The 12,456-nt window shown below is 40.9% G+C and overlaps 1 protein-coding gene across 2 annotated transcripts in view; it reads right to left on the bottom strand.

Moving 5' to 3' along the window:
* Positions 1 to 12,456, bottom strand: part of Sema5a (semaphorin 5A) — a 437,483-nt gene that overhangs the window by 206,140 nt on the left and 218,887 nt on the right. For both annotated transcript variants that reach the window (NM_001107659.2, XM_087621852.1), the window contains 1 exon segment: positions 7,607 to 7,652. In NM_001107659.2, coding sequence (NP_001101129.1) covers positions 7,607 to 7,652 — 46 coding nt within the window.

Genomic DNA, 12,456 nt, shown 5'->3' with positions numbered 1-12,456 from the left:
TAGAATTTCACACATCTTCTAGATGCAATCAAGTAGTAATCCTCAGTTCCTGGATCATTATCTGACTTATCTGGGTATGAGATAACTGAGATAGAAACCAACTGGCAAAAGAGGGCACCATAGGCAGTAAACCATGCAGAATGAGATGCTTTTCTGGGTGGGGAAGTGCTGCTCTGTGCAGTGCAGGGCACATATAACCATGACCATGAAAAGTGTCCCTAGATGCTGTCCAATACCTCAGGAGGAAAATCTGCCCTACCTGGGAATAGCTTAACCATGGCCACAAGTTAAAAGTTAATTCCCAATCACAGCTACACAGAGAAAGAAATTAACACGTGTCTCAGCTTCTTACAATGTTTTGCCTTCAATCAAGACCATGAAGTGAGAGAGACCAAAACTTATCAAGTTTAGAGGTGATAAGGAAGGCGGTGGGGACTTGGTATACAGATCTCTGTTTTTCTCCTTGTCCTTGCTGTTGTGAGAAGCAGTGAATTCCTTTCCTTTGGAAATGAGGGGCAAAAAGCAGAATCTGCAGCTTCCTCATAGATGGTGAGGGGTGAGCTGAGCTTTCCCTCCCCATGCTTCTGTACCTGTGCAGTGGGATCAGATCAGTGAGTGCCTGACCAGAGGCAACAGGGGTGAGCTTCCAGGTTGGCAAACATGGTTACCGGTACTCAGGCCAGCTGTGCTCTTGTATTTTTCTGAATCTGTTTTTCTAGAACAAATGTCATCACGGAGGCAAGAACAGACATGATGACAGAGTTTCAAAGCTGTTATTACAACACAAAGCAGAAGAGACACAGACATATAATGGTAGACTCTTAACACTTAACTCTTCCTGGAAATGACTGGTCTTCAGTGGGCATGGCTAAATGACACATGTCAGGACATCTGCCTCCATCTCTAGGTAGAAAGATGGCCTGTAAGTGATCCTACGCTAATGCTGGATTTTCATGTCACTGATGAAAACCATGTTCTATTTTGGTGATTAAAAACAACTCTTGAGTGTTGCCCCTTACATATTAAAGCATGCCAGCTGGAACTCATAGCAAACAACCACATGTAGCTACTTCATGGCATACATATATGTGACTATTCCTCTGGTGATAGTGGAGATCTTTATCAAATGCATTACTTGATCAGAGAAAGGAAAGGAGTGGCTATATCCTAATTTCTGCTCAAGGCTTTCCAAGACTTCATTTCTGGTGTGTCTGTTGACTAGTGCACTAAGGTTCACCATGTGCAGAAGTACCCTCAGATTGGAAGAATTTGTTTACTCTGTTCCAGCCACACGCATCAGGTCTTTCAGGAGTGATGACCTCATAATGAGTTTTTTTCATTGTGTACAATCTCATAGCAGCCTTAAAATTTCACCAGGGATCCACAAAGCTATATCACCACTGATAACAATGTTTAACAGACAACAGTGGAGTGCAGAATACCCTGCCCCAGTTGGAGTTTCTAAAAACTCTGAAAATCTCTAGAGGAAAACAGCTTAATTTCACATGTGCTAGATCAGCACTGATGCTCATCTAAAGACATGGAGGCAAAGTAACCGTAAAGCGAAGGAGAAAGCAGAGAGAATATAGAGGCCAATAGTGTATAAGGGAGAACATTGCAGAACCAGAATTTGCCTGTTCACCTTAGTACTGAGATTTCCACAGAGCAAGGACGGACATTTTCCAGTGCTTCTTTCAGAGCCTTTCCAAGAGGCCTATCTCATACCCCAGTAATGTGAACTTTAAAAAGGCAAAGTAGGAACTGACAAAAGGGTTCAGTGGGTACAGGTGCTTGCCACCAAGCCTGAGGGGATGGCTTCTATCCCCAGGACCCAAATGGCACAGAAGATCAACTGACTTTCAGGGGTTGTCCTCTGACCTCTCCACATGTCATGGTACGTGCACAGATACCCTCCCACACTGTAAATAAACGTAATCTAAGTAAAGATAAAGGAGGAATGGAGCATACTGTGTGTCAAGGGATTAGAACACTGGCACTTGTTTGTTTGCTGCCATCTGCCTGCTATTGTAATGCAGTGAACCAGCACAGAGAGAAATAAGGCACAGCATGATTGCCTTGGGAGGAGAGAGCACTAGTCAGATACAAAAGCTATACTACAGGGAAACCCCTCAGGGCCACCTGCCAACCTTGCTTGGGGTGACAGGATCCAAAGCAAAATGCTTGAATTGAGGGTGGAAGTGCCAATTATTTTTGTAGATGAAGAAGATGATGTCTAGGGAGAGGCTGCAAGACAAGGCACTTGACTGTGGGAAAGAGCCAGTGATTGTGGGACCAAGGCACAGCTTGACACTGAACGTAGAAGTGTTCAAGGTGATGGAAGAGAGGAGTTAGACACCACATGAAGGAGCCATAACATCTAGCAGGAGTGGAGGGAGGAAGACGACAGCCAAGGGGCCATGGTATCTAGCAGGAGTGGAGAGAGCGAGACAACATGTGATGGTTGCACGGGAGCCAAGTTCATTTGTGTCTACTTCGTTTTCCTTCCTTCCTTTCAAAGTTGATGTCAGTTCTTGTGTTGTTTTTTGTTTGTTTGCTTTTGTCTTTGGAGAGGGGAGGAAAGAAAAAAAACTGTTAACCTGAGGTCTACAAATCTCTAGGAGAAAACAATCTTTGTGTAAAGTAGCAGAAGTTCTAAACAACCTCCTCCTCATCAAAACTGCCCTGTCCAACAGCAGCGCAGAGTACCTGAGCATGGTGGTTGAGTCAAAGCAGGCTAGAGACAACACTGTGTAAGCCTTGATGCTTAACGAATTCAGATGAGTACTGATCCCCCGTTAGATTGGCAGTACTATAAGCTATACTAATATGAACCTCTTTTCCCATTGATCCTCATTTGCTCTATTGAGAATGTCAGATAATTCAGAGTTATCTAAGACTACTATGTCATTTTATTCCCCCACTCTCTTATGTGTGTCTCTGTCTCTGTGTGTGTCTATTTGTGTGTGAGTGTGTCTCTGTGTGTATGTGAGTGGGTCTGTGTATATGAGCGTGTATATGTGTGTGCTTGTGTGTATGTTACTGAGTTTTTATGTCTGTGTCTGAATGTGTGAGACTGTATCTGTGTGTGTGAGCATGTGTGTTAATGTGTGTGTGTCTATGTGTGTGTATGTATGTGACTCTGTGTGTGTGTGACTCTGTGTGTGTGTGTGTGTGTACACATATGAGTATGAACATGTGTATGTGTGTATGCCCATGTATGTCTGTGTGTGTTTCTGGGTATGTGTGTATGTGTGTGACAGTGTATGTGCATAAGTGTGTGTGTTGTGTGTGTGTGTCCGTGTGTGTGTGTGTGCATGTCTCTCTCTCTTTGTCTGTATATGTGTGACCATGTGTGCATATCTCTCTCTGTCTCTCTCTGTCTCTCTCTGTCTCTGTCTCTCTGTCTGTCTGTGTGTGTGTGTGTGTGTGTGTGTGTGTGTGCGCGCGCGCGCGTGTGGTATGTTTTCCACGTGATTCCCGAGATCAAGCATTGGGTATTGGGTTCTGCAGTGTCTTTAAACCTGCGCCATCTTCAGGCCTCTCAGATGACCCATTTACAAGAACAATGCAGCCCTTTGTTTGCCAGTGCCATTATTATTTTTTCACCCTTGGATGAAGTAATTTAAATAAAAATAAAATATTCATAGAAATCAACGAGACCTGTTTCCTAGGGACACATGAGAAACAAATAGTGTTAAAAAGAATTTAGCTTTATCTCTTGTAACACTAAGGAAGCAACAAGCTACAGTCCTGCAGACATAGTAGACACAGGCACAAATCAGGAGAGCCGCACAGCTTGGCATGGGCAGGCAGGGTCGGGGGTGAGGAGGGTGTTTGGCTCCTGTTATCAGAGCTGTATTGAACACCACCATTCAGATGTCACCACCTTCCTCAGTCTGTGTGCGCAGACTGAAGTGCACTAGTAGCCAGACAGACATACTTGACTTTTTCAGTAAGGGTGAGCACTGCTGTCGGCGACCTACACGCGACCTTGTCAGAGGTAGTCCTGGCAAATAGAAGTGATGTCTGGAAAGGCAATTAGTGTCTCCTTGCCCTGACAACACTCCTATTCACAGCTTCACTGCAGTTGCATGCCTGGAGCTTTCTGCACCTATTATGATATAAATCAAGAAATGTTAGGAGTATTTCTGATATTTATCCTGATTTCCCCATTAATGCGTTGTCGGACTTGCCTTTGTTTCATTTCTTCACTTTGGGTTTGTAGCAACCACACACACACACACACACACACACACACACACACACACACAGCTTCAGCGGCTCTCTTACCGTCAGCTACCTGTGATGAAATAACGAAGGATGTTTGAGAGAGAAGGGCTTCATTCTGGCTCAAAGAACCACATGTGATTATGGTTTAAGGCAGCGAAGTCTTTCAGCAGAACCAGGAGTTCGGCGAGTCCCGGGTCCACAGTCAAGAAGCAAAAACGTGGACAGAAAGAGGAACTGACCACTCCACGCCCACACTCTAGCCCATCACTTTTACCAGCTTCCTCCAACAACATCCCACCTCCAAATATTCCACAACTTTCCCAAATAGTACCATAAGCTAAGGACAAGTGTACATACAGACACAGGAGCCTACTTTTTGGGGGGACTAGGTATTCAAACCATAGCAACCCTACACATTTTGTTATCCTTTTCCAAAGAAAAAGGGCATTCTCTGCTATAACACGTAATGTTATATTTATACAAATCAAGGAACTAACATTTGTATATTTACAAGACACAGTATTTTTAATCTCATCTACTGACCTTCCAATTTTTGAGTTGTCTCAAAGTGTCACTTATAGCATGAAAAGTGTGTTTTAAGAATCAATTTGGACTAAGCATCATGCTTGATAGACATGTTAACGCAATCTCTTTCTGAATGAAGCTGCTCTTCATTCACACACACACCAATATTTGAACGGTCAAAGCCAGATGTTTGGAAGATGTTTCCCTCGGCTTGGGTGATGTTTCCTTATGATGAGATTGGCTATAACTTTTCGTGGGTTGTCATGGAAACCCAGCTGCATCTAAGTACAGCAAATCACAGACACTTGTGACACTACCACTGAAGTCATATTACACTGCTTGGTTATAGATTCATAGTAGGGTTCTTCACTGATGAGGCACTGGATTTCCAAGGGCAATTAGTAACTATTATCTAGATAAATACCATGAGAATGTCAATATCCTGGTTGTCATCAAACCCATATGATATACTTGCCACCCAAGGATCAGGTTTAAGTGTGTAACTGTTGCCAAATCCTAATTTTCTATTAGATTTTTTTCCTTCAATATTTTAGTTGGCTTTTTTTTGCCTTTTTTAAATTTTAATGTTAACATGTGCTCATGAGTTCTATCTGATTCAATGCTCAATAATCTGCTGCTTTTACTGTGTCTAGGCAAACAATTTCTTCACTTCGTGCAGTGAGCCCACCCCAGACGGCTCCTGTGTCCTGGCATCTCATCAGCAGTCTTTGAACCCCTCCTCCCTTTCTGAAACAAACTCCTTCAGGCTGATCTTATAGCATCCTCTCCCTGTTCTAGAACCATCGTTTCTCCTAGAAACACTGGCTTCCCATAGTGACAGTGTGTGTTTGTAAATTGTGCTCACTTCCCTATAATTTAATGCTTCTAGAATCTCTAAGCCCAGAAAGCTAGAACAGGAGTAACTAGGTACATACTTGATTTTTCCTGCACATGTTCCTCTGCACACACTTGTTCACTCACTCTGTGCCCATGTTAGGGTGTCTATACATATTTATGTTTGTGACGATGCAAAGCTCTGTGAGAGACCATACGTTCTTGCATGTGTATGCACGGGGAAGCCTAGGAGTCACCAAAAGTACAGTTTGAGGCCAGGTCTTTATAGCCCTGGAATTCATCAAGCAGGCTGGCAGTTAGACAAGGTCCAGGGCTCCATCTGCCTGACTCCACTTCCCTACCATTGAGATTAGAAGTGCACACTGCCACACCTGCCTTATCGCATTGGCTCTGGGATTGAACACAGGTCTTATCGAGCTAGGCCCCCAGCTCACAGCCCACATTTCACAGATAAGATCCTAGATACTGCATGATACCACGAGAACAGAAATGAACATATTCTATAGTGAATGGCATATATTCTATAACATTATTAATAATAATTTTCACAATTGTATTTAAACTTTTAAACTGTTGCTTGGTTTTCAATAAATTTAAATGACATATATTTTCTAATACAACATGATTTTATTACATGTATATACACTGTGAAATAGCTTCCAGCATCATAATCTGAATATCACCTAACAAATTTATTAGCATTCTGTGGAAAGAAAATTTAACCTGCTTTCCACAATTTTAAAGTTCATAGTACAGGTATTGGAACTGTAGTTATCACGCCATATAATCATCCCTTAGAATTATTTCTAATGTCTAACTGGAATTGTTTAGCCAAGGCCTTTCCAAGCCTTTATGTATTTTCTAAGCCTTCAGTAGCCATCATTCTATTCTCTGCTTCTTAATTGTTCATTTTTAGATCTAAATATAAGTGACATCATTCAGTCTATGTATTTCTCATTGTAGGAGGGAGAGTATCTGTAGTTTGCTGACCACTCTGATTGCCTATTAATAAATTCAGTTTTAACAACCAGTTAGTTCAGCTGAAGATTTTAGTTACACCACCAAACTGCAGTGTGCAGGTAACTTGTTGTCCAATATGATAAAACTATTATAAGTATTTATTCATTATCATAACTTAAAAATCAAAACACAACTGTTGGATGACAGCTATGCCTCATCTCCTTTGAATGACTCTGCTCACTCTTATCCAGATAGCATATGGTTTCGGTAGGTTGTGGCCATTTTGCCAATGAAGAAACTGGTAAGTATTCATAAGTTTGGAGTCTGGTAACCAGTGCAGAGGTAAGAATAGCAATATTGGCTGGGTATAAAGTTGTCTTATTTTAAGACACTGGCAAGGATAACAGGATCTGATATTAAACTCTAGTTCTAAGGCTTTGGAATGTTTACAAGCACTAACATTCTAGACAGAAAAGATCAACTTCTCCCCAGTCACTTCTTAGAGCCCAGGACACTAGGGTATTATCAAAATTGTTTCATGTCTATTTCCCAAACTACCCAAAACCCCAGGATCCTGACAGTCTACAGGAAAAGCTTGGGGACACTGGTAGGGGAGATGTTTGTATCCTGCTCATTTTCCCTTCTAGATGACCCTGACTGGCATACTGTTCTTTAAGACTAGAGGAAGCAAAGGAGCCGTGAGGATGAGATCTGCCATGGCAGTAAACATTCAGGCATAAGGGTGCCAAGCTTAGTCTCCACGTGGCAACAAAAATAATTTCAGAGGTTAACATTTTCTCTCTGCTTTATTTATGGGGCTTTTAATCCAGGGAGTAAAGCAACCACATGCAGGAGGAAATGGCTAATTGGGAATTAGAAGAGGTGGGTGACTCACATCAGATAAGGCAGCTAAGAGTCCTGGGGTCTGTCCACCAAGGAAATGAACCCTGCTAACCCTGATTAACAACTTTACACGCAACTGTCTTCAGATCCTTGAGGTGGAAAATGAAGCTTAAGTAAAATAAATCACACCTACCTGGATGAGAGACAGATCCTCGAGCTGTAGTCTGAAGAGATAGTTTCTGCAAAATACAAACAGAGATCAAGTTACCTTCAGTAGAGCCCCCATGAACATGCATCAAAGCATCCGTGAAAATGCTGAGAATGGAAGTAGAAAGAGGTAATTATGGGGTGGGGGGCAAAATATCATCCTCTACCACTATGGGTGATACAACACTCGGAGCCAGAGACCAGCATCTGACTTATCAAGAGATGTGTGTTTGAGACCTGGAGGAGAGTTGTGGCCTCTGCAATGTGACAACGAGAGACAGACGCAAGCTCCCATTGCCTCTTAATGCCTTCACTTCTGTGACTATGATCTGACTGTGATGTATGTTTCCCCATTAAGAAGTCAGGTTGGTCTCACTAATCTGATTACATGGAACCTCCCGTCAACTGCACTATATTTTGAAATGCTTCTCTAAACTACTGGGCTGCGCTTCATTTCAGCAAGGGACCAAGCTATGATCTTGTGAAATGAGATTAAAATATAGTTATACCATCTTCCTCTTCCTTTTCTCTCTTCAGATCCTCCCATGTACATCCCACTGTTTTCTTTTGAAATTTATTATCTTTTTCTTTAACTGTTGTTATTGTTGTTATTATTGTTTTGTGTGCATGTGTCTGTGCATGTGTGCATGCATGTGTGTATGTATTTATGTATTGATTCCTAAGTCACATTCCATTTTACTAAAAGGAAGCATGGCGTATGGATGTAGGATATGTCCATTGTGCCAGAATGAGGACCAGAGTTCAAGACCCTAGTACTCCTGTAAAGCACTGGGTATGGTGCGCCTCTATAGCCCTACAGCTTGTAGGGGGAGGAGTTTGGAGACAGGGGATTCCTAGAACTCATTTTCTAGTCTATCCAATTGGTTAGCACCAAGCTCAGTGAGAAATATAATCTCAAAAAATGAATTAGAAAGCAATTAAGGATGCCTTCCTGCATAAGCCTCTGGCCTTACACACTTGCACACATACAAATTTTACATAAAAACTAATTAAGTAAATAATTAAACATTTTAAGTGACTGATTTAATAAGCAACAGAGATGCTTGAATATCTGACTGTTTCTGTAGTTCGGATAGACAGTTTATTCTCTTGGTCCATGTGCTGATGCCCTGGTTTCCAGCTTTGGCACTATTGCGAGATAGAACTGTTAAGGAATGTGGCCCTGTAGAAAAAAGTTAGGTCACTGTTGAAGAAAATACTGGGGCCCTGGGCAGCTTCACCCATCTCTTGGCCCAGTCTACATAAGATGCTCAAGCTTTGTCTACCACAGTCTCTACCAACAGTAAAAGGGGGCAGATGGACGCATATCAAAGTTCTTAAGTTGTGAGCCTTACACTATCGATGATTTCAAGTAGTTTGTTACAGCAATGGAAAGGTAACGAACAGCCATTTAAAAAAAATACTATAAAATTCGTAAAACAAAAATGTCAAGGCGAATTTTAGGAACTTCTAGAAACCAGTTTAAATGTTTATATCTCCCTCAACTAACATTTCAAAATCATCTTATCAGATATAATTACAACCTCATCATACAAAACAGAGAACAATCTCTTTATTTGAGTAAGTCCAGTTAATAACTACAATATTACTAAGACAATATTTACAAACCACAGTCTATTTTTCTTTTATTTTTGAAATTTTATTATAATTACATCATTCCTTCCTCCGTCTCTTTACTTCCCCCAATCCTCCCATAACTATTATTCTCTTTCAAGTCTTTTGCATTAATTCACTTATTTTTACATACTTGTGTGTACATCTCTAAATATAACCTGTTAACGAGTCTGTATAATGTTGCTTATATGGATGCTTTCCACGCTGAGCATTTGGTATTGGAAAACCATTATAAACCATAATCTTGATAACAAAGGATTTGGACAATTTGAAGCTGGTCACCCACACTCACTGCCTTATGTATTACCAGTGTCTACATAAATGTCTGTTTTCAAGGTGGTTCATTGCTTTTCTCTAGCAATCGTTTTTTTGCTTTGTTTTATGGGTCTTATTTGTTTGGTTTTTGTTTTTGTTTTGAAGGACACAGTGTGGTAGTCGCTTTTAAATGTTTGTTTAATAAAGAATGCATTGCAGAAAACCAAAGTAATCTTCCCAATGCTCTGATGGTTCTTCATGTACTGCAAACGTGTAGCGCTGCCCATTTTGGCACCACGACAATGGCGCCCAGCTATTTCAAGATTATTTCCCAGGACAGAATCCCAAGTGAAATGCTGATGGGATTCTTTTAATCTCTCTCCTCCACTGGACCAAGGGATCCGAAGAGACCCCTCTAACCTCTTTCTCAAACCACTTTTCTCCAAGCTTAGACCTAAGACTACTTTGCCTGCACAAAAATTCCAATCCTGCTAGGCAACAAGAAGGTCCTTAAATCTCTCAAGACAAGTTGATCTATTACAGTTTGGGTCAGTGACCTATGAAGTTAAAGGTTACAAAAAGAAAGAAAATCTTCTAAGAGAAATAAAAAATTGATACTCCCAGATGTTGGGCCGCTCATACCACAAAGTAAGATCTATGTCCCCAGCAAATGGCTGTTCTCCAGGGCACTGCAGAAGAAGCAAGCACTTTATCTTGCAATTGTGTGAGCACAGAGGTGGGAAAACAATATATGTGAGGTCCAGGAGAAAGGCCACCACCCTTTCCAACATGAAAGAGTAATGATTTGGGCTCACAGCCAACCAGAGATGCTAACCAAATGTTGCTCTTAGCGTCTGTTTCTCTAATGGGGCAATTTGGGAGAAGCTCAAAGCGTTAAGTATTCCCATTAATCTTCATAACACCTCGAGATGTAAACAGGTAGTAATGAGGGCCTTGGTCATTCTTCAAGGGAAAGAAGCATTGGTACAAAAGATTAAGATGTTAGACTGTTCTGTGTATGGTGACACAATTTAAAGGAGCTATTCTGTTTTCATATTTTCTTCTCATTATGGAAATAAGTAGCAGTTTGCTAAGGGGTAAAGTTGGTTTGGTTTTATGGCTATACTAGATAAAAAATATGGATTTGTTTCTCCTTAGTTTTTCTGGAGTAAAATTAGACATTTGTTCCCAAGGTCTTGGAATAAAATTAGGCATTACACATTTAAATGCAATAAGCCAGATCACTTTTATGAGTAATGTTATTGGAGGAGTCCACAGATGCAGATGACTAATTCAAATCACAAAGCCATTGCCTTTGGCAGATGCCAAATGACAATGTTAAAGCCTGTTTATCCTTCCCCCGTCTAGATGTCCAAATAGGTTTTCTCTGTCTCGGAGTTTATGTCTTATTGACTCTAGGACTGAAGACCCATCACTGGGTCACATCTCATCCTCCAGCGACACATTAGCAACAAATCACAAAACACAAGAATCCCGTCTCTGAGGGAACAGGGCAATCCTTACCAGATGAAGCTGAATACTGTCATCATGTAAAGTACTACAATTCAGAGGGTGTTAAAGAAAAGGTTGAACCATCAAAAGCATATTAACTGAAAAGCTCATTTCATCTAGAGACACCATAAAATGTAACTGTGACCTCCATTAATTATGAAAGACACAGGTGTTTTAAGATGACATTCTTTTAGAATAACTCAATTGGCCTCTGATGAATATGACTATAAAAGCAAAGGAAAAATCTACATTCTTCTTTAATGTGTTAAGGCAGAGGCGTGCTTGTAACCGAGAAGGCAATCCCTGAGAGAAATGGGGATTGAGAGGCAAATGCATACCCAGAAAACATGTTAACAATGGAGATAAGAAACTCTTGCTATTTAACAAAAGCTTAGTCTGAAGTTGGTCCTCGAACAATCTGAAGACAAAACATATTTCATATAAGTCATCACAATGCAGGTACGTCCGGGAAGTCTCTGCTAACTGAAAACTTCGGCTGGCCTGTATCCAAATCAGGATCATTCTCTCCGCTTTGGGGACAGCAAATTGCCTTCAGAACAGCTGTCAATATCTCACCAGCATGCTGCTTGACGCAAGGGTATTTGACAAGATAACCAAGTTTTCCGCTACATTAATATATTTTGAAAGTTTAAATATGTGAATCAGCTGGAAAGATGGTAGATATATAATATGAAACACAAAATGCTCCATTAGAAAAATTAAGTGTAAATCATTAACAGATAAACCATTTTTACCAATTGTAAGGAATTTTAGGGCACTTAATGTCACAGCTCTTCAACCTGTTTAAAATGGCTATTTCTAATTCTGTGTACTGACTGTAAGTTAATTCTAAAAGACCTGTATATTTGTGTGTGTGTGTGCTCAAAATTATTCTAGAAAACAATTCTTCCTTGTGCTTTTTCAAGGTGTTTAACAATCCAGACTTAAATTATATGTATGTTTTAAGTAATATGCTTTCATTCTTGGGTAGTCTCATGCTGTTATACAATACATACTGATCATATCCAGCCAGCACTTACTCCCTCCAGCTCTGCCTAGTGCTCCTCACCCTATCTTTCTCCCAACTCAATGGTCTTTGTTTATTTGCTATCAATAACAATGCTGAAAAGAATTAGTACATGGGGATATGCCAAGACTGGAGCATGAGCCACCTAGCAGCGACCACCATAGATGACTCCATGCTGACTGAATACAGTAAGGGCAACACTGATTCTACTTTCATGAGTCTCTTACATATGTGATTTATAATGAAGCTAAGTGCCTTAGCTCCTCTGACAGAGGTGGAAGCTCAGGTGTGGGACCCTGAAAAGCAGCCTGGTTCCTGGTTGAGCTAAGGCTAGAAACTCCAGTGACCCTGAAGGGACGAGGCATTTTGCCTGACTCTGGAAGAACCAGAATCCTATCTCTAGTCTC

Source organism: Rattus norvegicus, chromosome 2, assembly GCF_021556685.1.
Source record: "Rattus norvegicus strain SHRSP/BbbUtx chromosome 2, alternate assembly SHRSP_T2T, whole genome shotgun sequence".
Classification (NCBI taxonomy): Eukaryota; Metazoa; Chordata; class Mammalia; order Rodentia; family Muridae; genus Rattus; species Rattus norvegicus.
Note: the sequence above shows the minus strand (reverse complement) of the source record. Positions and strands in the feature narration are given on the sequence as shown.